Source organism: Oncorhynchus tshawytscha, linkage group LG27 (assembly GCF_018296145.1).
Source record: "Oncorhynchus tshawytscha isolate Ot180627B linkage group LG27, Otsh_v2.0, whole genome shotgun sequence".
Classification (NCBI taxonomy): Eukaryota; Metazoa; Chordata; class Actinopteri; order Salmoniformes; family Salmonidae; genus Oncorhynchus; species Oncorhynchus tshawytscha.
The window spans coordinates 18,873,537-18,896,530 of NC_056455.1; the positions used below are offsets into that span (position 1 = coordinate 18,873,537).

Below are 22,994 nucleotides of genomic sequence, written 5' to 3' on the forward strand. Positions count from 1 at the left end.
TTCAATGTGCAGATGGCAATGTATTGCAGGTACAGTTCTGTCAGCTCCTAACGTTACATTTCTCTCTGCAGTGTTCTTAAAGGTCCAATACAGCTGTTTTGATCTCAACATTAAATCATTTCTGGGTAACAGGTGGGCACCTTAGTGATTATTTTCAATTAAAATTGTCAAAAAGAGCTATTTTTTTTAAGTAGGGGAAAACTGGTTGGCATTTATTGTCATAAATGTTGCACTGGAGGCAGTTCTACAGTTGTCACTAGCTGCTGACAGCCACATAGTCATAACGTCTCATTTTAAACCTAACCTTAACCACACTGCTAACCCTAATGCCTAACCTTAAATTAAGACCAAAAATACAATTTAGTTTAAATTCATTATTTACGATATAACCAATGTTTACTTTGCAACTGGCCCATTTAGCAGAAATAGCTCAGTTCTGCCTCCAGGGCAAGATTCATGACAAATGTCAACCTGCTGAAAACTAGCCGTTATGGGCAGAGGTTGGGAACGCTCTTATTGGTCAATTAACTAATTTACTTCCTGGTGATGTCACCAGGCAGGCCAAAACTCCATCCCACCAACATTTCTCACTCGTAATTTTCACAATTTCAGTATTAGTGTATTCGGCTATTTCAGCTACACCCGTTACTGACAGGAGTATAAGATCTAGCAGACAACCATGCAATCTCCATAGACAAACATTGGCAGTAAAATGTCCTTACTGAAGAGCTCAGTCAGATTTTTGCCCTGCTAGAGCTACCCTGGTCAACTGTAATGTTGTTATTGTGAAGTGGAAACGTCTAGTAGCAACAACGGCTCCCCAAGCTCAAAGAGACCGCCGAGTGGTGAAAATCATCTGTCCTCGGTTGCAACACTCACTACAGAGTTCCAAACTGCCTCTGGAAGCAACGTCAGCACAATAACTGTTCGTCGGGAGCTTCATGAAATAGGTTCCTGTGGCCGAGCAGCCGCACAACAGCCTAAGATCATCATGCACAATGCCAAGCGCCAGCTAGAGTGATGTAAAGCTCACTGCCATTGGACTCTGAAGCAGTAGAAACGCATCAGTCCAACGGACAAATCTGGGTTTGGTGGATGCCAGGAGAACGCTACCTGCCCTAATGCATAGTGCCAACTGTAAAGTTTGGTGGAGGAGGAATAATGGTCTGGGGCTATTTTTCATGGTTCGGGCTAGGCCCCTTAGTTCCAGTGAAGGGAAATCTTAACTCTTCAGCATACAATGACATTCTAGAAGATTCTGTGCTTCCAACATTGTGGCAACAGTTTGGGGAAGGCCCCAATGCATACAGCGAGGTCCATACAGAAATGGTTTGTCGAGATCGTGTGGAAGAAGAATTTGACTAGCCTACACAGAGCCCAACCCCATCAAACACCTTTGGGATGAACTGGGCCTTTAACATGGCCGAACTGAATGAATTCCTGGTTTTAAAATATGGTTTATAAGTTAATGTCTATGAATTCCACAAAAGTAAGCCCAACTGAAGAATAGTAAATGGTGCAAACCACTTAAGTCCAAGCCCTCAACCAAAAATAAACAATTTGTCAGTAGTTGAGGTTTCTGTATTATTTGTTATAAATAATCTTTAATCTAAAAAAGATGAATACGAATTATGATTTTGTGCTTCAAGAAAACTTTACAGAACAATAAAGGCTTAAAAAACAGAGTTACATTCTCCTGAAACTGTCAAAAACATCTTGAAACTGGGATTCTGAGAAAATGACTATCCCAGTGACATCACTTGATTGGCAGATTCCATCCACATCACTTCCTCCCAGATGGGCATCAAACATCCACTAACTTTGGCACCTTGAGTCATTACACACATTTGGGCCAGGATTCAATCTGATTGCAGATTTGGACAATGCACCACTTGAACGTAATTTCCGATTGAGCCGACATATGCAGCGTTCACCGTTAATGTGGTCTCTTCAAAAGCGGGAACATTGTCTTGTAGAATCAGATTGAATCCCGGCCTTTCAGAAGGGTGATGTTAAATATGTGACCATGTCACTTACTCAAACATAGTCAACAAACATTGCACACACACACACACACACACACACACCTGAAAAAGAGATGATGCATCCTTGGTGTAACGACAGTCCTGTGAAACAGAACAGATATATAGACGTACACAAACATGATGACCCAAGCAAAGCAGTAATGGCTGTATAAATGAAAGGTGTTTATAATGCTTCACAAGTGCTACATAACTAGAGCATAAAAGAGATGAGAAAACTGTCTGCTTTTTTCCCATGTCAATTATCTGTTCTCATGACCCCTGACAATGTTGACTCAATAATGTTAACAAATATTGCTTTCCATTAAGTCATATGATTGGTAGAACATGAGAGTAGAATTAGTGTATTCAAAATGGCCACTTTTACAGTAGTCATTCCTACCATACAGACATAAACAGTATTTAGATGGCATTTATACCATCTCTTTATATCATCTGTTGATAATATGTTACACCAACATAGCAATAGTGTGAAAGAAATACATGTGTGCGTTCATAACTATTAGATTTCCAGATTGACGGTAAGATCCTCATGATACTATAAAAATAAGTTTCAGTTCAACTTATAAACAGCACTGAGCCTGAATGTGCAGTTCCTCTACAGTGTAAACATACAGTACAGTACACACAGTTATATGTATTTTTGGCCAAATTCTTATCTCCCAACAAAAAGGACCATGGCATAAAAGGACCATCACTTAACAAAAAGAAAAGGAGAGAGGAATGACAATACTACAGCTTTGAGATCCAGGGAAAAGGGGGCTTGGGGTTATTGTTAGTGTCCGTGTGACGTGTGTGTACGTGTGCTTCTAGTCAGCCCAGTTTCATATCAGATCTCCATAGGCAGTGCCAGGCCCCCAGGCTTTGTGGGGTCTGGGTTGCAGAAATCCTAAACCCCCTCTCAATAATGCCCTAGACCCTGATAGAGAGGAGAGGTTGTTTGTCGCACAGGACCAGAGGTGCCTCAGCCCCGGGCACTGTGAGTCAGTGAGAGGGGGCCCTCCATAGAACCTCCTCTCAGCTATGTGGAAGGCAACCCACGTTGATCAGCAGCATGGTACAGGTTAGGGGGTTGGGTGGGGATTGGAGAGGAGGAATGAGAGAGGGGACGATTAGAGAAGTGACTCTGCCAACATATGATTGTCCTCCTGTGGTGGTGCAGGGGGTGCTAGGAGTGAGGGATGATCAGGTTTAAGGTTAAAGGTCAGAGGGTTTTAGCTGCCTGGCAGGATGGGGTCAGAAACGTGCCTCTGAATCTCCTGCCCCTCTGTGGAGGTCTCAAGGTTGTCAGGGAGGGAGGGGAAACGCAGGCTGCCACACAGCAGTCCAGAGGGCCCCAGGGTTTGGCAGGAGACATGGGGGGGGCTGAAGCCCATGGAGGACCCTGGAAGGGGCTCTGTCTCAGGGGACATGGACATGGTATCATCAGAGGCCACCGTGAGGTGGATCCCACTGGACAGGGAGTCCTTGAACTTGTGCTTCTCTGAGTCCGGGCTCTGCAAAGAAAGAAACAGGGGGTAGAGAGGTGAAGCACAAAAGCGATTCAGTATCTCAGTATACTGGACAACCTTTAATACCATTACCTCGCTCTCACTCATTTTATCAGCCCACTGTTTCACAATATCATATAGCTCTTCGAGGACAGAGCATTGTAGCAAGCAAAAACTGATATATACTGTACTATCTGTACACTATACCAGTACCCACCTGCAGCGGTGAAGGCATGCTGTCAATCTTGATTGGGGGCATGGAGGGGACAGTGTGGATGATGGGGGCTGCTGTGCTGTACAGGGTGGTGGGGTGAGCAGGGTGAGGGCTGGGCATCACAGTGCTGTAGGCCGGGGGCACTGGGGTTATCTGCCTTTGGAGCAGCTGCAGGATCACGTGGATGTCTGCAGTCATCCGAGTCTCCAGTCTGGGCAGGGCCAAGGATGGAGGCAGGGTGGGAGAGGAATAGATGAATAAAGTCAATAATTTCTTCCTCTGTGATCTCTCTCAATCATTTCTTGGTCTTCCTCCATTATTTATTTTGGCTTCTTCTCCAATTATTATCTTCCTTTACCTGTCTGTAAATCCTCTCCTCTCCTCTCCTCTCCTCTCCTCCTCTCCTCTCCTCTCCTCTCCTCTCCTCTCCTCCTCCTCCTCTCCTCTCCTCTCCTCTCCTCTCCTCTCCTCTCCTCTCCTCTCCTCACAGTTCCTTTCTAAAGATCCCCTTTGCTGTGTCACTTTTCCTCTCCTTTCCTGTCATCTCTTTTCCCCTCCCCTCCTCTCCTTTCCTGTGATCCCTTTTCCCCTCCTCTCCTTTCCTGTGATCCCTTTTCCCCTCCTCTCCTTTCCTGTTATCCCTTTTCCCCTTCTCTCCTTTCCTGTCATCCCTTTTCCCCTCCTCTCCTTTCCTGTTATCCCTTTTCCCCTCCTCTCCTTTCCTGTCATCCCTTTTCCCCTCCTCTCCTTGCCTGTTATCCCTGTTCCCCTCCTCTCCTTTCCTGTCATCCCTTTTCCCCTCCTCTCCTTTCCTGTCATCCCCTTTCCCCTCCTCTCCTTTCCTGCCATCCCTTTTCCCCTCCCCTCCTCTCCTTTCCTGTTATCCCTTTTCCCCTCCTCTCCCTTCCTGTTATCCCTTTTCCCCTCCTCTCCTTTCCTGTCATCCCTTTTCCCCTCCTCTCCTCTCCTGTTATCCCTTTTCCCCTCCTCTCCTTTCCTGTTATCCCTTTTCCCCTCCTCTCCTTTCCTGTTATTCCTTTCCCCTCCTCTCCTTTCCTGTCATCCCTTTTCCCCTCCCTTTCATCTCCTTTCCTGTTATCCTTTCCTGTTATCCCTTTTCCTCTCCTTTCCTGTTATCCCTTTCCCCTCCCTCCTTTCCTCTTTTCCCCTTTCCTTGCCTGTTATCCCTTTCCCCTCCTCTCCTTTCCTGTCACCCTTTTCCCCTCCTCTCCTTGCCTGTTATCCCTTTTCTCCTCTTCTCCTTTCCTGTCATCCCTTTTCTCCTCTTCTCCTTTCCTGTCATCCCTTTTCCCCTCCCCTCCTCTCCTTGCCTGTTATCCCTTTCCCCCTCCTCTCCTTTCCTGTCATCCCGTTTCCCCTCCTCTCCTTTCCTGTCATGCCTTTTCCCCTCCCTCCTTTCCTGTTATCCCTTTTCCCCTCCTCTCCTTTCCTGTCATCCCTTTTCCCTCCTCTCTCCTTTCCTGTCATCCCTTTTCCCCTCCTCTCATTGCCTGTTATCCCTTTTCCCCTCCTCTCCTTTGCTGTTATCCCTTTTCCCCTCCTCTCCTTTGCTGTTATCCCTTTTCCCCTCCTCTCCTTTCCTGTCATCCCTTTTCCCCTCCTCTCCTTGCCTGTTATCCCTTTTCCCCTCCTCTTCTCTCCTCTCCTCTCCTCTCCTCACTTTTCCTCTCTTCTCTCATCTCCTCTATACCTGTGGAGCTGGGACTGTAGCAGCTCCACTCTGGACTCCAGTTCATTGGGCCCGTTCTCTGCACAGGGAGGAGAGTGGTAGGTGCCCCTGACTGAGGAGCAGCGCCGCTGGGGATCTGACAACTGACTGGTCCTCCGGTCAGGCCAATACCCATACACCCCTGGGCCTGGCATGTTGATGGGGGCTGCAGCTGGGATGAAAGAGCAGAGATGCCTGTGGGAATGCTTTGATGCAGATTATAACATATTACAGTCCACTGATCTTAGTTAGTTCATGCGTAATACTGTGTATCTATATCTCAGTCTCTCTTTACCTGTGTATTGGTGACTTCCTCGGTCCAGGGGCGGCCCCATGCCGGCTGAGGGTCCACTGGGAGGCAGCAGGCTGATCACAGCAGGGGGGTAGTCATCGGTGTCGTCCACAGAGGGGTACAGCTCTGCTTTGCTATGTCCCAGGGGCTTCATCTCATCGTCACTGGACTGGGAGCAGGCGCTGGCGCTGCTACACATGCCCTCCCAGTGGGAGCTTGTGTCCGGGCCGCTGTGGTTCCCCAAAGGACACGACTGGTCTGGAAATGAGTCCTCACGGTCCATGCCGTCTACACACAACCAGGACAGGTACAATGATTACCACAGCTTTAGACATATCATTGATAGTAACACTACTTTAACTTTTAACAATGTATAAGAAACCCATGAGGACATAATGAGCAGAACCACACACACTCACCAGGCCGGTTTCTCGTGCGTCGTGGACGCGGCCGTCGGTATCCACATTCAGAATCCTCACTGGGAGGTGCCTGGTTCATTCTATCTACCTAATACACATCAGATTCAGTAACTCAACAAAAAACAACTCACACTTTACAACACATTATACACACCTCATCAATCATCAGCTTTATACACTAAATATTCAAGAAGTAATGCTTTTGCATTAGTTTGCCTAACTAAAACTCATTGACCTTGTGCTAAGCTCTCTTTATGACTAAGGGCTGGTTTCCCAGACACAGATTAAGACTAGTCCTGGGCTAAAAAGCCCTTTCAAAGGAGATTCTCCATTGAGAATGAATTTTTAGTCAAAGACTACACAGTCTGTGTCCAGGAAACCGGCCCAACATGAACAGTACCTACTAGTGGTTGGAGAGGGTGCTCTCTGTCCCCCCTTGATGGTACTCACATCTCGGAGGTTAAAGGTGATCTCCAGGTTGGTCCAGAAGCAGTCGGAGAAGTCTGGGTACATGTCCAGCACCTCCAGCAGGTCCTCCCTCAGGATCCTATGGAGGTCACAGTAGGTCAAAGCCCTGACGTCTGCACACGACTTCCCTGGACGCCCAAAAAGATAGATGGGTTCCCCGAAGATATCATTCTGACCTGCGGAGAGAACGAGAGAGAGAGAGAATGGAGAGATGAAAGGTGTGACACAGGTGAAGAGGAAAAGGATAATGGAGAAAGCAATGTTTGAACAAAAAACTAATTGGACAACATAAGCATTAAAAACACTCATAAGCTCACTCTTTGTGACTGACTTTGTGTCCACTTAAATGCAGAGGGGAGACGAATCAAAGCGAGACAGGCTAGCATAGAGAGAGTGGGTCTGAGCAATCGGGTGATCGGTAATCAATGACACTGTGGAATGGAAGTGGAGCCGTGCCCAAACACCTCTGGCTAAACAGCACACCACAACACAGCAGTGTGTGTGTGTATGTGTGTGAGTGTGAGAGAGGGAGCGAGAGAGAGAGAGAGAGAGAGAGTGAGAGACAGACAGACAGACAGACAGACAGACAGACAGACAGACAGACAGACAGACAGACAGACAGACAGACAGAGACAGACAGACAGACAGACAGACAGACAGACAGACAGACAGACAGACAGACAGACAGACAGACAGACAGAGACAGGCAGACAGACAGAGGATGCACTAAACCACATAAGCTTGAAAGGGAAGAATGACCACCACCCTTCAGCCTACCCAGTAACCACAACCACCCTTCAGCCTACCCAGTAATCACCACCAACCTTTCAGCCTACCCAGTATGGCCACCACCACCCTTCAGCCTACGCAGTAATCACCACCACCCTTCAGCCTACCAAGTATGGCCACCACCACCCTTCAGCCTACCCAGTATGGCCACCACCACCACCACCCTTCAGCCTACCCAGTAACCACCACCACCCTTCAGCCTACCCAGTAACCACCACCACCCTTCAGCCTACCCAGTAATCACCACCACCCTTCAGCCTACCCAGTAACCATCACCACCCTTCAGCCTACCCAGTAATCACCACCACCCTTCAGCCTACCCAGTAACCACCACCACCCTTCAGCCTACCCAGTAATCACCACCACCCTTCAGCCTACCCAGTATGGCCACAACCACCCTTCAGCCTACCCAGTAACCACCACCACCCTTCAGCCTACCCAGTATGGCCACCACCACCCTTCAGCCTACCCAGTAACCACCACCACCCTTCAGCCTACCCAGTAACCACACCCATCCTTCAGCCTACCCAGTAACCACCACCACCCTTCAGCCTACCCAGTAACCACCACCACCCTTCAGCCTACCCAGTAACCACCACCACCCTTCAGCCTACCCAGTATGGCCACCACCACATCGTCTCTCAGAATCTCTATGGACCCTCTAGAGATGAAGTAGAGAGCTGAGAGGACGTCTCCCATGTGGACCAGGGTGTCGCCCGGAGGGGCGTGGGTGGTCTTAAACCTCATGGCCAGCGCCCGCAGACAGCCGTTACTGGCCCCCTTGAAGGCCCTGCAGTTCTGGAGCAGACAGCGGTTCAGGTGGAGGCAGATATCAGCCTGCAGACACTCAGGGAAACCCTTCAGCACCTAGAGAAATGGGAAAGGGTGAAAGAGAGAAGAGAGAGAGAGAGACAGAGAGAGAGAGAGACAGAGAGAGACAGAAAGACAGAAAGAGAGAAAGACAGAAAGAGAGAAAGACAGAGAGAGAGCCAGAGAGAGAGAGAGAGAAACAGAGAAAATAGAGCGAGTGGGGGGAGAGCTGTTTCAGTTGATGCTCACTATTGACAAGGGGACACATGCACACACACAGTGTCTATGTGATCAACTCTGTTCAGATTGAATTGACAGGCGTGCTCTCTGCTACGTCATGTTCCTGTGGTGTTAGAGGGCTAATGCTTTTCTCTTCTCTGCAACCAGCAGGACGCTATCTATCTACTAACACAAATGATATGACGCACATCATTTCCACTGTTAGGTCTCCCTGTCTGAGCACCTAATGACGGAAAAACTCAGGTGGCAAGTAGGGAATATGTGTTTTTCGTGTGAATATGAACGTGTGTGTTTTTCCTGTGCGTATGAATGTGTGTGTGTTTGGCTGTATATGAATGTGTGTTTGAGAGTGACTCACAGCGTTCATGTCGATGCCATTGGTATAGGACCAGGCATGTTGGAAGTATTCCTCCAGTCTCTGGCGTAGTCCCTCTGGGATCTGGTGGAAGCGGATGAACTCTTTGACACGCAGCATCTGGGTGTGGTAACGGGCCGTGCCGGAGTACAGCCTCTGGATGATAGCCGACACGTTACCAAAGATACTGGCATACATCAGAGCTACAGCAGACGACAGAGAGACATGTCAGTGACATCCACCTAAAATCATAGGTGGTACTACACTTAAAGTAATGCAGCAATGCATATGAACACTCTGGACACACAGACACAATACAGACACACTGGTGATGTACTCAGACACACTGGTGACGTACTCAGACACACTGTTGATGTACTCAGACACACTGGTGACGTACTCAGACACACTGGTGACGTATTCAGACACACTGGTGACGTACTCAGAAACACTGGTGACGTACTCAGACACACTGTTGACGTACTCAGACACACTGTTGACGTACTCAGACACACTGGTGACGTACTCAGACACACTGGTGACGTACTCAGACACACTGTTGACGTACTCAGACACACTGTTGACATACTCAGACACACTGTTGACGTACTCAGACACACTGTTGACGTACTCAGACACACTGGTGACATACTCAGAAACACTGGTGACGTACTCAGACACACTGTTGACGTACTCAGACACACTGGTGACGTACTCAGACACACTGGTGACATACTCAGACACACTGTTGACGTACTCAGACACACTGGTGACGTACTCAGACACACTGTTGACGTACTCAGACACACTGTTGACGTACTCAGACACACTGGTGACGTACTCAAACACACTGGTGACGTACTCAGACACACTGGTGACGTACTCACAGCCGATTAGCATGATGCAGATGGAGAAGATCTTCTCAGGGTTGGTGTTGGGGGAAACGTTGCCGAAGCCCACGCTGGTCAAGCTGCTGAAGGTAAAGTAAAGCGCCGTGACGTATTTATCCTTGGTGGAGGGGCCGGAGGCAGGGTCTGTGTCGTTGTATGGTTTACCAATCTGTTCAGCCAGGTTGTCCAGCCAGCCGATCTTCATGCCTCCGATGCGGGCCGAGTTGGTGCGCTCCGCGTTGCCGATGGCGTACCAGATACAGGCCAGCCAATGGGCAATGAGGGCAAAGGTGCACATGAGGAGGAAGAGAACGGCGGCGCCGTACTCTGAGTAGCGGTCCAGCTTCCGCGCCACACGCACCAATCGCAGCAGCCGAGCAGTCTTCAGCAAGCCAATCAGAGTGGTTGTCTGGGGCTGAGAGGAGAGAGGTTCAATGTACAAACAAAGCAATTCATATGAAAGAACAAGAAGATTTATGAGAGAGTCTTTGTTGAATTGGTACACTGACCAACACTGCAAAAAAAGGACCATTACTACACATAGATGTAAATGATCCCCCTTCTCCTCCATCCATCTCACCTCATCAGAGCCAGAGCGGAATATGAGCAGGTCAAAGGGGATGGCTGCCACTATATCAATGAGGAACCAGCCTTTGAAGTAATGCTGGGCGATGCGCCCCGGGTGGCTGACCACCTCGTCATTGTGATTGACATATGTAGTCCGGAAGTTGATGAGAATGTCCACGATAAACATGACGTCCACCACCAGATCCACCACGTTGAGGGGGTTGCAGGTGTAGCCACAGGAGCGCCGGAGCTCGTCCTCCACCTCGTTGAGCAGGAAGGCAGCGGAGTAGGGGGTGAAGACGGCCGTGTAGATGACCAGCAGGAGGATGACCCAGTCCCACACCGCCTTGAAGGGACTGTAGTGGAGGATGGTCCACTTGTGGATGCGAGGCGCCTGGAGCTTGTACTCTGGCAGGACATCAGCCCCTAGGGACAGTACCTAAACGGGGAGAGGGCAGAGATGGTCAGAGAGTCCTGCTGCATCTAGATTAATCATGGGCAGTAAAAGTGAAACATAATTTAAACAGAATATCTTTACAATGGCCCCTCACCACCCTGCTGAAAAGGCCTTGATTAGAACCCCAAGAATATGAGATGATAAGCCAAACAGCCTTAGCAAAATGGAAAGCAGTATAAGAAATGGGAAAGAGAGTGAGTCATGTCAGAGAACTGTGCCGAGAAACCTGAGGGACATGGGTTCAGGGAACCAGAGCAGAAGACAGTTCAGAGAGGAGCAGAACAGGACCTGATATTGTCTTTGTTGTGCCCTTTGGGGGAAGGAAGGGGAGCAACTGTGTTCTGTCTAACTACCTACTGTGTCTGACACTGCGGGCCTTCAACCCACATGTCTATCACCTCAGCACAACTAGAACAGCAGCAGCAAAAAAAAGAGTTCATGTGTATTCCAGAGTGAGTGACAAAGAGGGAGAAGTAGTGTGTGTGTGTGTGTGTGTGTGTGTGTGTGTGTGTGTGTGTGTGTGTGTGTGTGTGTGTGTGTGTGTGTGTGTGTGTGTGTGTGTGTGTGTGTGTGTGTGTGTGTGTGTGTGTGTGTGTGTGTGTGTAATACAATGCAATGAGTGTAAATGTTCACACAAACATCCCTCAGTCTCACAGCTAGCCAGTCATGTTGTCATGAAGACAATTATGTCCTGGAGTATAAACAATATCTGTCTCAATGGACTCAACACAAACAATGTAGAAGCCGAAGCACAGCTTTTCACAAGACAAATATCTACATGGTTAACGGGGGTCTGATTTCTGAGTGTTCAACACAGTCAGTACAGCCAAGTAGGAACCAAATCAACTATAATAAAAGGTAAGTAAATCATGAGTGCAAATTGAAATACAGAGAGGATTGATTGTGTTCTCATAGTGACGGCACAGACCATAATATTACCTAAAAATGTATATTTTCCTCACACACCATCACCGAAACCACAGTACCTGAATGGGCGACAATAACCCATCACACACTCACATAGATCACACTCACATAGACCATTTCAATCAGAGATCACACTCACATAGACCATTTCAATCAGTCTGAGCCTAGTGCTCCTACTAACCGGTACAACGATGAGAGCCTCCATATCCAGGAGCTCCAGTCTATCCTGGTCCCGACCACAGCAGCAGCAGGAGGAGGAGGAGCACGACACCCTGGTCCCCCTCAAATTCCCCAGCAGCCCACCCTGTCCCCCCCGGAACATATTGGTCCTCCCCTGCTCCATCCTAGCCCGCTATGTCCAGCACAATGCTCCAGATCAGCTACCCAGTGGCCCAGTGCCTATGTGCCCAGCTCTAACAGACCACTGCTGGGGAGTGGACCCTCTCTGGCTGCCTGGCTGTCTGTACCCTTCTCCCCCGCCCCACCCCGCTCACTGGCCTTTTAAAAGACCCTGCTGCAGCTCACCTGCCAAACCATGTGACCCCCTTCACTGTCCCTCGGCCAATGGCAGAGCAGGGTAAGTGCCCTAATTTACAAGCAAATCGACAGGGATTGTTGCAAAGAGCTGGGTGATTTTGGTTCATTTTCACTAACACCTTTTGTGAGTGCTTGTGTAGAAGGGCAGTATTGGTCAAAACTGTCTGTGTGCTTGACGTAGAGGCTGTATGGATGACCAGGGATGTTCTCTTGATAAGTGTGTAAATTAGACCATTTTCCTGTCCTGCTAACCATTCAAAATGTAATGAGTGCTTTTGGGTGTCAGGGAAAATGTATAGAGTAAAAAGTACATTATTTTATTTTTGAAAAAAAAAAAGTTGTAAAAAATATAAACAGTAAAGTAAAGTACAGATACCCCAAGAAACTACTTATGTAGTACTTTCAAGTATTTTTTACAGCTCTGGACATAGGCAGACCATGGTGCACAATGTGCTCTCTGATATCACCCATATGGGCTCCCGAATGGTGCAGCGGTCTAAGGCCCTACATCTCAGTGCAAGAGAAGTCACTACAATCCCTGGTTCGATTCCAGGCTGTATCACATCCGGATGTGATTGGGAGTCCCATAGGGCCCAACGTCGCCCGGGTTTGGCCGGGGTAGGCTGTCATTGTAAATAAGAATTTGTTCTTAACTGACTTGCCTATTTAAATAAAGGTTAAATCGAAAATAAATACAATATGTTGTTGTCTCACTCAAGATTCATGACAGTTAACATGTGCTGCAGGTTAGGCTGGTGCAACCTCCCTGATCAACATGTGCTGCAGGTTAGGCTGGTGCAACCTCCCTGATCAACATGTGCTGCAGGTTAGGCTGGTGCAACCTCCCTGATCAACATGTGCTGCAGGTTAGGCTGGTGCAACCTCCCTGATCAACATGTGCTGCAGGCTGGGCTGGTGGAACCACCACAGTCAACATGTTCTGCAGGCTGGGCTGGTGGAACCACCACAGTCAACATGTGCTGCAGGCTGGGCTGGTGGAACCTCCTGATCAACATGTGCTGCAGGCTGGGCTGGTGGAACCACCACAGTCAACATGTGCTGCAGGCTGGGCTGGTGGAACCTCCCAAGTCAACATGTGCTGCAGGCTGGGCTGGTGGAACCTCCCTGATCAACATGTGCTGCAGGCTGGGCTGGTGGAACCTCCCTGATCAACATGTGCTGCAGGCTGGGCTGGTGGAACCTCCCAAGTCAACATGTGCTGCAGGCTGGGCTGGTGGAACCTCTGCAGTCAACATGTGCTGCAGGCTAGGCTGGTGTAACCTACACAGTCAACATGTTCTGCAGGCTAAGCTGGTGTAACCTCCACAGTCAACATGTTCTGCAGGCTAGGCTGGTGGAACCTCCACAGTCAACATGTTATGCAGGCTAAGCTGGTGTAACCTCACAGTCAACATGTTCTGCAGGCTAGGCTGGTGGAACCTCCACTGGCTCATCCTACTTTGCATGTATAGTTTGCATAACTATGAACATAGCCATGGTGACAGAATAATCTGTAAAAACACACAGTGGTACCAGGGTGCCCTTGCTGCCAACCCTCTCCAATATCCCTACTTAGCTGGATCACAAAATGCAGGTACATTAAATGCGGCATGTTCAGTGCTACAAGTTTTTTTTTGCCCTACTAAATAACCTGAGTACAAGGTGAAAGCTTCCTATGACAATTTCCATCTCTTTCCAGAACATCTGACCTCTCTCAGCCCTCACAGCTTTGATTCTTAAATGGAAAAGATGTTCAGACTCAAAGTAAGAGAACAAACCTGTAAGGCTAAAGTCCCCACATACAGACAGTCCTAGAGGTGATAAAATGACACCACATGGTTAGTCTCCTATCGATTCCCATCCAGACTACACACTGCCCACTTACCACTCTATGACCCAACTCTCACCCAGTCCAGTACTGCTCCAGTTGTCAGTAAACTAATCTAATACTGGGAATAGTAGGACTGAGCTTTAATTAAATGGATAGTTCAGTTAATGCATTTCTTACCCTGAATAAACAATTTGAAACAACAAACTGAAACGATTGACTGAAGACTGAGGATGTCAAAATGCACTGCAGAACCTCTCATAGCAGAGCATTTAAAGTACTGTACAGATGTAGGATCCTAATTTTAGCCAGTTCGATATAGCAGGAAAATAACTCTGCAGCAACAGGAAATGTGAATTATTATGTGGATTATAATGAATGGCATTTCAAAGTGGAAATTATAAACTTCAGAAGCCTTTTTAAACCTCAAATACACAACACGCTTTACATTTTCTGCATTGCAGGAAAGTTCTCCTGCAACAGGATGATCAAATGAAGATTGTACACCTGCAGTACTGTTTGCTACATACCGTATGAAAGGAGACCTGACTGCTGGGGGCTACATCGGGCTCAGGACCTTAGGCCTTATTGCTACCAATGTTTGTGGCTAAATGAGGCTTGTGATTCCACGTGCCACTGTGCTCTTTCTCTGACAGATGCGCTCTCGTACCAACGATCAGGATTCTCCCCCTGAGGACTGAGTTTAACATCTAACATGATGAACCTGTGGGAGCAAGCTGAGGGATGGGCAGTGTGCGTGTGTGTGTGTGTGTTACCCAGATTCACTCATCTGGGTAATTTCAGATTATTGACATAATTTCCAGTCCTGTTTCATAATGACAGCCTGAATAAGATCCATGCTGTCTGCACCACAATGCTTAACCCAATCCACTCAGGGCTTATAACAGTTAACAGTCCTTATTGGAAAATACAATGACATCTGACATAGAATACAACAAATACCTTTTTAAAGATTAAAAACAAACACTAGCTATTTGCATAAAGAACACCTAACTATGTTAATACTTCAGTAACAATCCAGTCTGAAATTAAAAACCTCTGACACTAGTTTTGTTTCATACACCAAAACAAACACCACTAAGGTACTGTGAACTGTTCTCTTTAAATTAGAATAATCATTTTCAGAACAAAATTAAATTTGATTCATGCTAATCAAATGAACATTCCAAATTCCAGAGACCAACAAGTACTCTGGAGTCCACAAAACATCAACATAATTATCACCTATGAAAAAAAAGTGGGCGACAAGTGACACAAGACAAATTATGACGACAACAAGGTGACAACAGCACTAGCAACATCCGTCACTGTCCCTGCCTCACTGTCAATACGGAGGATGGAGCTAGGTAGCCTGCTACGAACCACCAGATGACCATGAGGGTCAGAGAAGAGGCAGAAAGGGACAGGAGTGAGACAGGAAGAGAAAGGAAGAAGAGAATAGGGAGTGAGAGAGTAGAGTTGGAGTACTCACAGGTTGGAGTTTCTGTTTCAGGCTCATGTTGAGGAGTGTGGCTGGAAGAGAGGGCGGGAGAAAACTCTCCCTCTGCACCCGGCAGCCCAGCCCTCACAGCTGGAGCCCCGCGGCAACACTGCTGCTAATACAGTATGCACACAACACACACACACACACACACAGGCTCACACACACACTCACATACAAATACATACATACATACAGTACACTCAGACACAAACTGAGCCACACACACAAACACACACATGCACACAAACCAATAGCTAACACAAACAAAATAGAGTATACGCAGAATCATGAAGCATGTTTTAATTTAGAAAAACATAAACAATATCCGTAGGTAACGTCTGGAGCAGTGGAGGCTGCTGAGGGGAGGACGGCTCATAACAATGGCTGGAACGGAGCGAATGCAATGTTATTCAACCATGTGTTTGATGTATTTGATACCATTCCATCAATCCCACTCCAGCCATTAGCACGAGCCCATCCTCCCCAATTAAGGTGCCCCCAACCTCCTGTTGTCTGGAGTTATTTTAGTAAGAATTGTTCTACCCTACAGACTTAGTCAGAGACAGGGGGCGCAGTAGGGGGAGATGTAGGGTCTCTCTCACTGACTGTCATTCACCATCTGTCCCTCTTCTACGGACCACTGATTGTACAGTCAATCACATAATGTGCTTAATCTTACGCAGACTAATCAATACCAGCAAAGATCAATGACAGGGATTATTTCCCTCTTTTTGTAAGGCGCAAATCGAAATTCAATTATAAAAGAGGGGATTACCAAGAAGCCCAGTTGTGTAACGAGACGTAACCCAGGCAAAATCCTACATGTATTCTGTACTCAAAATAGATAAGGTAACTGCCATGTTGACTGCTTTTTCAGACCATTTATTTTGACCAATGGATACTTGTTTAGTAGTTAGCCACCGTAATGTGCTCTTGCAGTGATAACAATCTGTTTGACCTAAAAACGGACCATTATGTCATGGTGGAGATTTTCCATGTTCAGAACATTATAGCTCTTCAAACGATACAGGGATACAGTAAGAAGAAGGGAAGAACCAGAGAGATAGATGAGAGAAGATGGAAGATAATGACTGACACCTTGTAGACACCAACAAACATAAAGGAGCTAGTGGAGGGCAAACAGACAGACAGACAGACAGACAGACAGACAGACAGACAGACAGACAGACAGACAGACAGACAGACAGACAGACAGACAGACAGACAGACAGACAGACAGACAGACAGACAGACAGACAGACAGACAGACAGACAGACAGACAGACAGACAGACAGACAGACAGACAGACAGACAGACAGACAGACAGACAGACTGAGAGAGAGAGACCTCTGCTGCCCTCTACTTCCATTAGTACCAGAGGCCAAGGTCATCATCAGTGTCAGGCCGTGCAGAGGGCCGCTCGATACCCCCCTGCCTCCCAACGCCTCCCCTTCCAGCATCACCAGAGGGCCGCTCAAAACCCCCTGCCTCCCAACGCCTCCCCTTCATGCATCACCAGAGGGCCGCTCCCAACGCCTCCCCTTCATGCATCACCAGAGGGCCCCCCTGCCTCCCAACGCCTTCCAGCATCACTAGAGGGCCGCTCGATACCCACCTGCCTCCCAACGCCTCCCCTTCCAGCATCTCCAGAGCATAGGGCTATTACGGTGACAGTATCACCGTCACACCTGCAGTCACGAGTCATATGACCACAGTCAAATTCCATGTGACTGTAGTCACGGTAACTAGGCTTCTCCAAGCTCTGATGCTGCTGATGGTCATTAGTAGCCTACCAAACTTGCTAACTGCCTGGTACTGAGCATTCTATTGTCCCTATAATCACTCTGACATCAATGCAAATGTTATCAAAAATAAAATAAAACACTTCATGAGAGCACATGAGCTCATGTTGAGCAACATTTCTATAGGCTATGCAATTATGTGAGAAAACAGTTTTGATGGCCTCTATTAAAAAGAGGAGGATCTCATCAGCTTTCTATAGGCTAGGCCAACTATATTTATTTATCAACTTTCCTAATATTAAGCACACTGCTTCGCTTTACAACAGGAGTATAGTCGACCTGGCTGGCATGAAAAGGAACCACGGGAAAAGCATTTTCCATTCTCTATTTAAGTGCATAGATTACATGTATTTTTCCCCCTGCCCCTGTTCCGAGACAGGTGCATGATAATGGTCCATTCTAAATCAAAACAAATTTCACACATATGCTATTTAGTATATGTAAAGACAAGATTAAATCAAGAATAGTCTGATGTGTGACAATATTAGCCTATCACTTCTGAATTATATATTATCACTTGTAAATGATGCCCAGCATGTAACGCAAGAAACAGTTCATGCCTTTCTTTTGCGATTTTTTCAAATCATAGTCGCACACCTCATGTAGCCTAGCCCAAAGGCCTATGTGTTTTGTTAAGGTTTGTAACACAACTAAAGTGGTCAAATAACTTCTTAAAATTAAGCACATTAATCCTCTTTATAACCATGTAGAGCAGGGTTGGGCAAACTTTTTGACTCGAGGAATAAATCCGGATTTTGAAATTCTACAGTGGGCCGCATTTTTTGGGGGACCAAATGCTTGTTAAAATCAATTTGTGGTGTCCTCCCGAGTGGCACAGCAGTCTAAGGCACTGCATTGCAGTTCTTGAGGCATCACTACAGACCCAGGTTCAATCCCAGGCTGTATCACAGCTGGCTGTGACTGAAATACCCATGAGGCGGCACACAATTGGCCAAGCATCGCCCGGGTTAGAAGAGGGTTTGGCAGGCTGATATTTCGTTGTCCCATCGTGCTCTAGTGACTCCTGTGGCGGGCCGGGCGCATCCTCGCTGACATGGTCGCCAGGTTTCCTCCAACATATTGGTGTGGCTGGCTTCCGGGTTAAAACATGCAATCGTTGGATAACAAAATGGATGAGCTCCGATCTAGGATATCCTACCAACGGGACATTAAAAACTGTAATATCTTATGTTCAACTGAGTCGTGGCTGAACGACGACATGGATAACATACAGCTGGGTGGGTTTTTGGTCCATCAGCAAGATAGAACAGCTGTAAGAGAAAACCCACCCAGCTGGATTTTTTAGGGGGCATCACTGCCATACAAGGGGGATGCCGCCGGGAAATCCGAGGCCCGGATTAGAATATTATCAAGTGCTTGTCAAATTGTGAATGAGACTGGTTAAGTGTGTAGCCTGCACAAGAAACAAATCAGAGCTCATGCCTTTCCTGTGACTTTTTTCAAATCATAATTTGAGTCCCATCATGCAGCCTGAGAATGTATTAAAAATCAAAACATTTGCCCAACATTTGTATCACCAATAAAGTTGCATAAATAACTCTAAATTAAGCATTCAGGAGGACCAACTTCTTTGTTAACTGCTCAACACAGAATAGCCACATGTAAGCACTCCCTCAAATAGTTTAGAGGAAATATCCTTTCCATTTTATTAAGCAATGTTCAATTGTATTCTTCATACTATAAAATAATAAAATATAATGCCACAGAATTTTAAGCAAATCTTGTCTGCTAACTAGTGTAGCCCACAGCCATATGACAATACCATATCAGGGCCTTACATAAGGACAACTCAGAGTATGCTATTCTGTTCTTCTGAAATAGACTACATTTTCTTCATATCAGGTTTCTTTAGACCAGTCTAAAATAAAGAATGGATTTATTGTGATGGAGTAGGCTATATTACATGGATGTTTCAGACTTTTTTAAATGTAGATGTTCCAAAGGTCTGCATCGGTGGCTTGTAGGCTACAGTATGCATGGAAGCCAGGAGATGCTAAACGTCTTTATGTTAATTAACGGTCAATTACTGTGAGACCGGCAGTTATTTGCATGACTGCCACCGCCCTACCAGAGCAACATGTTTCTTAACCACTCACCTTGACGCCTTCCACCCCTGCCAGCAACACACACAGACACATGATAGCAGAACAGCTGAAATACTCACATACACAGTCACTGATGAAAGTGGGAAATAATCGTGGGAACGGGAAGTTTGCGGGATTGATGAACTGCACATCTTAACAATAGGGCTCAAGCAACATACTATATATCGTGCTCTGATATGATGAAATATATATATATATACAGTCGTGGCCAAAAGTGTTGAGAACGAAACAAATATTAATTTCCACAATGTTTGCTGTTTCCGTGTCTTTAGATATTTTTGTCAGATGTTACTATGGAATACTGAATTATAATTACAAGCATTTCATAAGTGTCAAAGGCTTTTATTGACAATTACATGAAGTTGATGCAAAGAGTCAATATTTGCAGTGTTGACCCTTCTTTTTCAAGACCTCTCCATTCCACCCTGGCATGCTGTCAATTAACTTCTGGGCCAGATGGCAGCACATTCTTGCATAATCAATGCTTGGAGTTTGTCAGAATTTGTGGGGTTTTGTTTGTCCACCCGCCCCTTAAGGATTGACCACAAGTTCTCAATGGGATTAAGGTCTGGGGAGTTTCCTGGCCATGGACCCAAAATATCAATGTTTTGTTCCCCGAGCCACTTAGTTATCACTTTTGCCTTATGGCAAGGTGCTCCATCATGCTGGAAAAGGCATTGTTCATCACCAAACTGTTCCTGGATGGTTGGGAGAAGTTGCTCTCGGAGGATGTGTTGGTACCATTCTTTATTTATGGCTGTGTTCCTAGGCAAAATTGTGAGTGAGCCCACTTCCTTGGCTGAGAAGCAATCCCACACATGAATGGTCTCAGGATGCTTTACTGTTGGCATGACACAGGACGGATGGTAGCGCTCACCTTGTCTTCTCCAGACAACCTTTTTTTCCAGGTGCCCCAAACAATCGGAAAGGGAATTCATCAGAGAAAATGACTTTACCCCAGTCCTCAGCAGTCCAATCCCTGTACCTTTTGCAGAATATCAGTCTGTCCCTGATGCGTTTCCTGGAGAGAAGTAGCTTCTTTGCTGCCCTTCAGACCATCCTCCAAAAATCTTCACCTCACTGTGCGTGCAGATGCTCTCACACCTGCCTGCTGCCATTCCTTAGCAAGCTCTGTACTGGTGGTGCACCGATTCCGCAGTTGAATCAACTTAAGGAGACGGTCCTGGCACTTGCTGGACTTTCTTGGGCGCCCTGAAGCCTTCTTCACAACAGTTGAACCGCTCTCCTTGAAGTTCTTGATGATCCGATAAATGGTTGATTTAGGTGCAATCTTCCTGGCAGCAATATCCTTACCTGTGAAGACCTTTTTCTGAAAAGCAATGATAACGGCACGTTTCCTTGCAGGTAACCATGGTTGACAGAGGAAGAATGATGATTCATTCACTAACATTGAGTGGCTGCTGCCAACACACTGTCAATGACACTGACTCAACTCCAGCCACTTTAATAATGGGAATTGATGGGAATGATGTAAATATATCACTAGCCACTTTAAACAATGCTACCTTATATAATGTTACTTACCCTACATTATTCATCTCATATGCATTGGTATATACTGTACTCTATATCATCGACTGCATCCTTATGTAATACATGTATCACTAGCCACTTTAACTATGCCACTTGGTTTACATACTCATATCATATGTATATACTGTACTCGATATCAGCTACTGTATCTTGCCTATGCTGCTCTGTACCATCACTCATTCATATATCCTTATGTACATATTCTTTATCCCCTTACACTGTGTATAAGACAGTAGTTTTTTGGAATTGTTAGTTAGATTACTTGTTCGTTATTACTGCATTGTCGGAACTAGAAGCACAAGCATTTCGCTACACTCACATTAACATCTGCTAACCATGTGTATGTGACAAATAAAATTTGATTTGATTTCTGATTCCAAACACCATCCTCCTTTTGAAGCTTCCAATCTGTTATTCAAACTCAATCAACATGACAGAGTGTGTGGTAGCAGAATCAGAATTAGTTAGGTAACATAGATAAATAAGATGTTTTATTTAATTGATTGTCATTAGAATGTCTTCTTTTTTAATAATACTGTTGGCAGTTTGCAGTTATCCCTTCTCTGCTAGGGCTCAGTTACTTGGGGCCCAGAGAGGGGAGAGTTCAGGTTAGTCTTATCTGTGAATGTGTCTATAACTATTCCTAAACCATGTGAAGGGATGGCGTGATTAAAGGGGAACCAGTTAGTTGGCTCCACAATGTCTGTGTGCCAGTCACTCCTCTCTGTGATCTTGTCCAAGAGGGGTTGTATTTGATATGGGAGTGTTGATAATTGACAATTGATATATGCCATTGGAGGAGGTAATGTTTTGGTACTATTTTGTACCAAGAACGAGAAGTAGAACCTCGTCTAAGAGAGCAAACTGAACAATAATTTATAGCTAATGCTGTCTGGCTATGGGATACTCCTATCTCAAGTAAAATCCTTCCTTTGTGCAGTTTTCCTAAGACCTGTGGTTTGTCATGTCGACTAGGGGGTGGATCTTTGCTATAAAGGATCTCAGTTGCCATTATGTTGACACTCTCAGGGAATTCATTTATAGACACTGAATTGATCTGAGAGTCACGGGGCTATGGTGAAGCTCATATAATTAAAGATGGACTTTATGATAACTCTGACGTGTGTGGTTTGCTCTCTCATGATTTGGTAATACAGGAAATTTCCACGACAAGTGATCTCCAGATTTGTCCTCGTCAACACTCACACCTGTGTTAAAGAGAGAATCACTGACATGATGTCAGCTGGGCCTTTTGTGGCAGTGCTGACATGCAGTGGAAATGTTTTTTGGGGATTCAGTTCATTTGCATGGCAAAACGGGACTTGGCAATTAATTGCAATTCATCTGATCACTCTTCATAACATTCTGGAGTATATGCAAATGGCCATCATACAAACTAAGGCAGCAGACTTTGTGAAAATTAATATTTGTGTCATTCTCAAAACTTTTGGCCACAACTGTACAGTACCAGTCAGTTTGGACACACCTACTCATTCAAGGGTTTTTCTTCATTTTTACTATTCTCTACATTGTGGAATAATAGTGAAGACATCAAAACTATTATGGAATCATTTAGTAACCAAAAAAGTGTTAAACAAATCAAAATATATTTTATATTTGAGATTCTTCAAAGTAGACACCCTTTGCCTGGATGACAGATTTGCACACTCTTGGCATTCTCTCAACTAGCTTCATTCATGAGGAATGCATTTCAATTAACAGGTGAACCTTGTTAAAAGTACATTTGTGGAATGTCTTTCCTTCTTAATGTGTTTTAGCCAATCAGTTTTGTTGTGACAAGGTAGGGGTGGTATACAGAAGATAGCCCTATTTGGTAGAAGACCAAGTCCATATTATGGTAAGAACAGCTCAAATAAGCAAAGAGAAATTACAGTTTATCCTTACTTTAAGACATGAAGGTCAGTCAATGAGGAAAATTTCTAAGTTTCTTCA

General features: G+C 45.9%; 1 protein-coding gene across 4 annotated transcripts in view; it reads right to left on the reverse strand.

The window, feature by feature from the left end:
• Positions 1 to 1,563: 1,563 nt before the first annotated feature.
• The window catches only part of LOC112258959 (potassium voltage-gated channel subfamily H member 6-like), a 36,225-nt gene continuing 14,794 nt past the window's right edge, over positions 1,564 to 22,994 (reverse strand). For all 4 annotated transcript variants that reach the window (XM_042307126.1, XM_042307125.1, XM_042307127.1 and 1 more), the window contains 10 exons: positions 10,319 to 10,744; positions 9,736 to 10,153; positions 8,852 to 9,051; positions 8,058 to 8,310; positions 6,637 to 6,830; positions 6,187 to 6,274; positions 5,771 to 6,055; positions 5,458 to 5,647; positions 3,750 to 3,957; positions 1,564 to 3,538 (listed from right to left, as the gene is read on the reverse strand). In XM_042307126.1, coding sequence (XP_042163060.1) covers positions 3,257 to 3,538; positions 3,750 to 3,957; positions 5,458 to 5,647; positions 5,771 to 6,055; positions 6,187 to 6,274; positions 6,637 to 6,830; positions 8,058 to 8,310; positions 8,852 to 9,051; positions 9,736 to 10,153; positions 10,319 to 10,744 — 2,544 coding nt within the window. In that variant the 3' untranslated portion in view covers positions 1,564 to 3,256. The remainder of the gene's footprint in view (positions 3,539 to 3,749; positions 3,958 to 5,457; positions 5,648 to 5,770; positions 6,056 to 6,186; positions 6,275 to 6,636; positions 6,831 to 8,057; positions 8,311 to 8,851; positions 9,052 to 9,735; positions 10,154 to 10,318; positions 10,745 to 22,994) is intronic.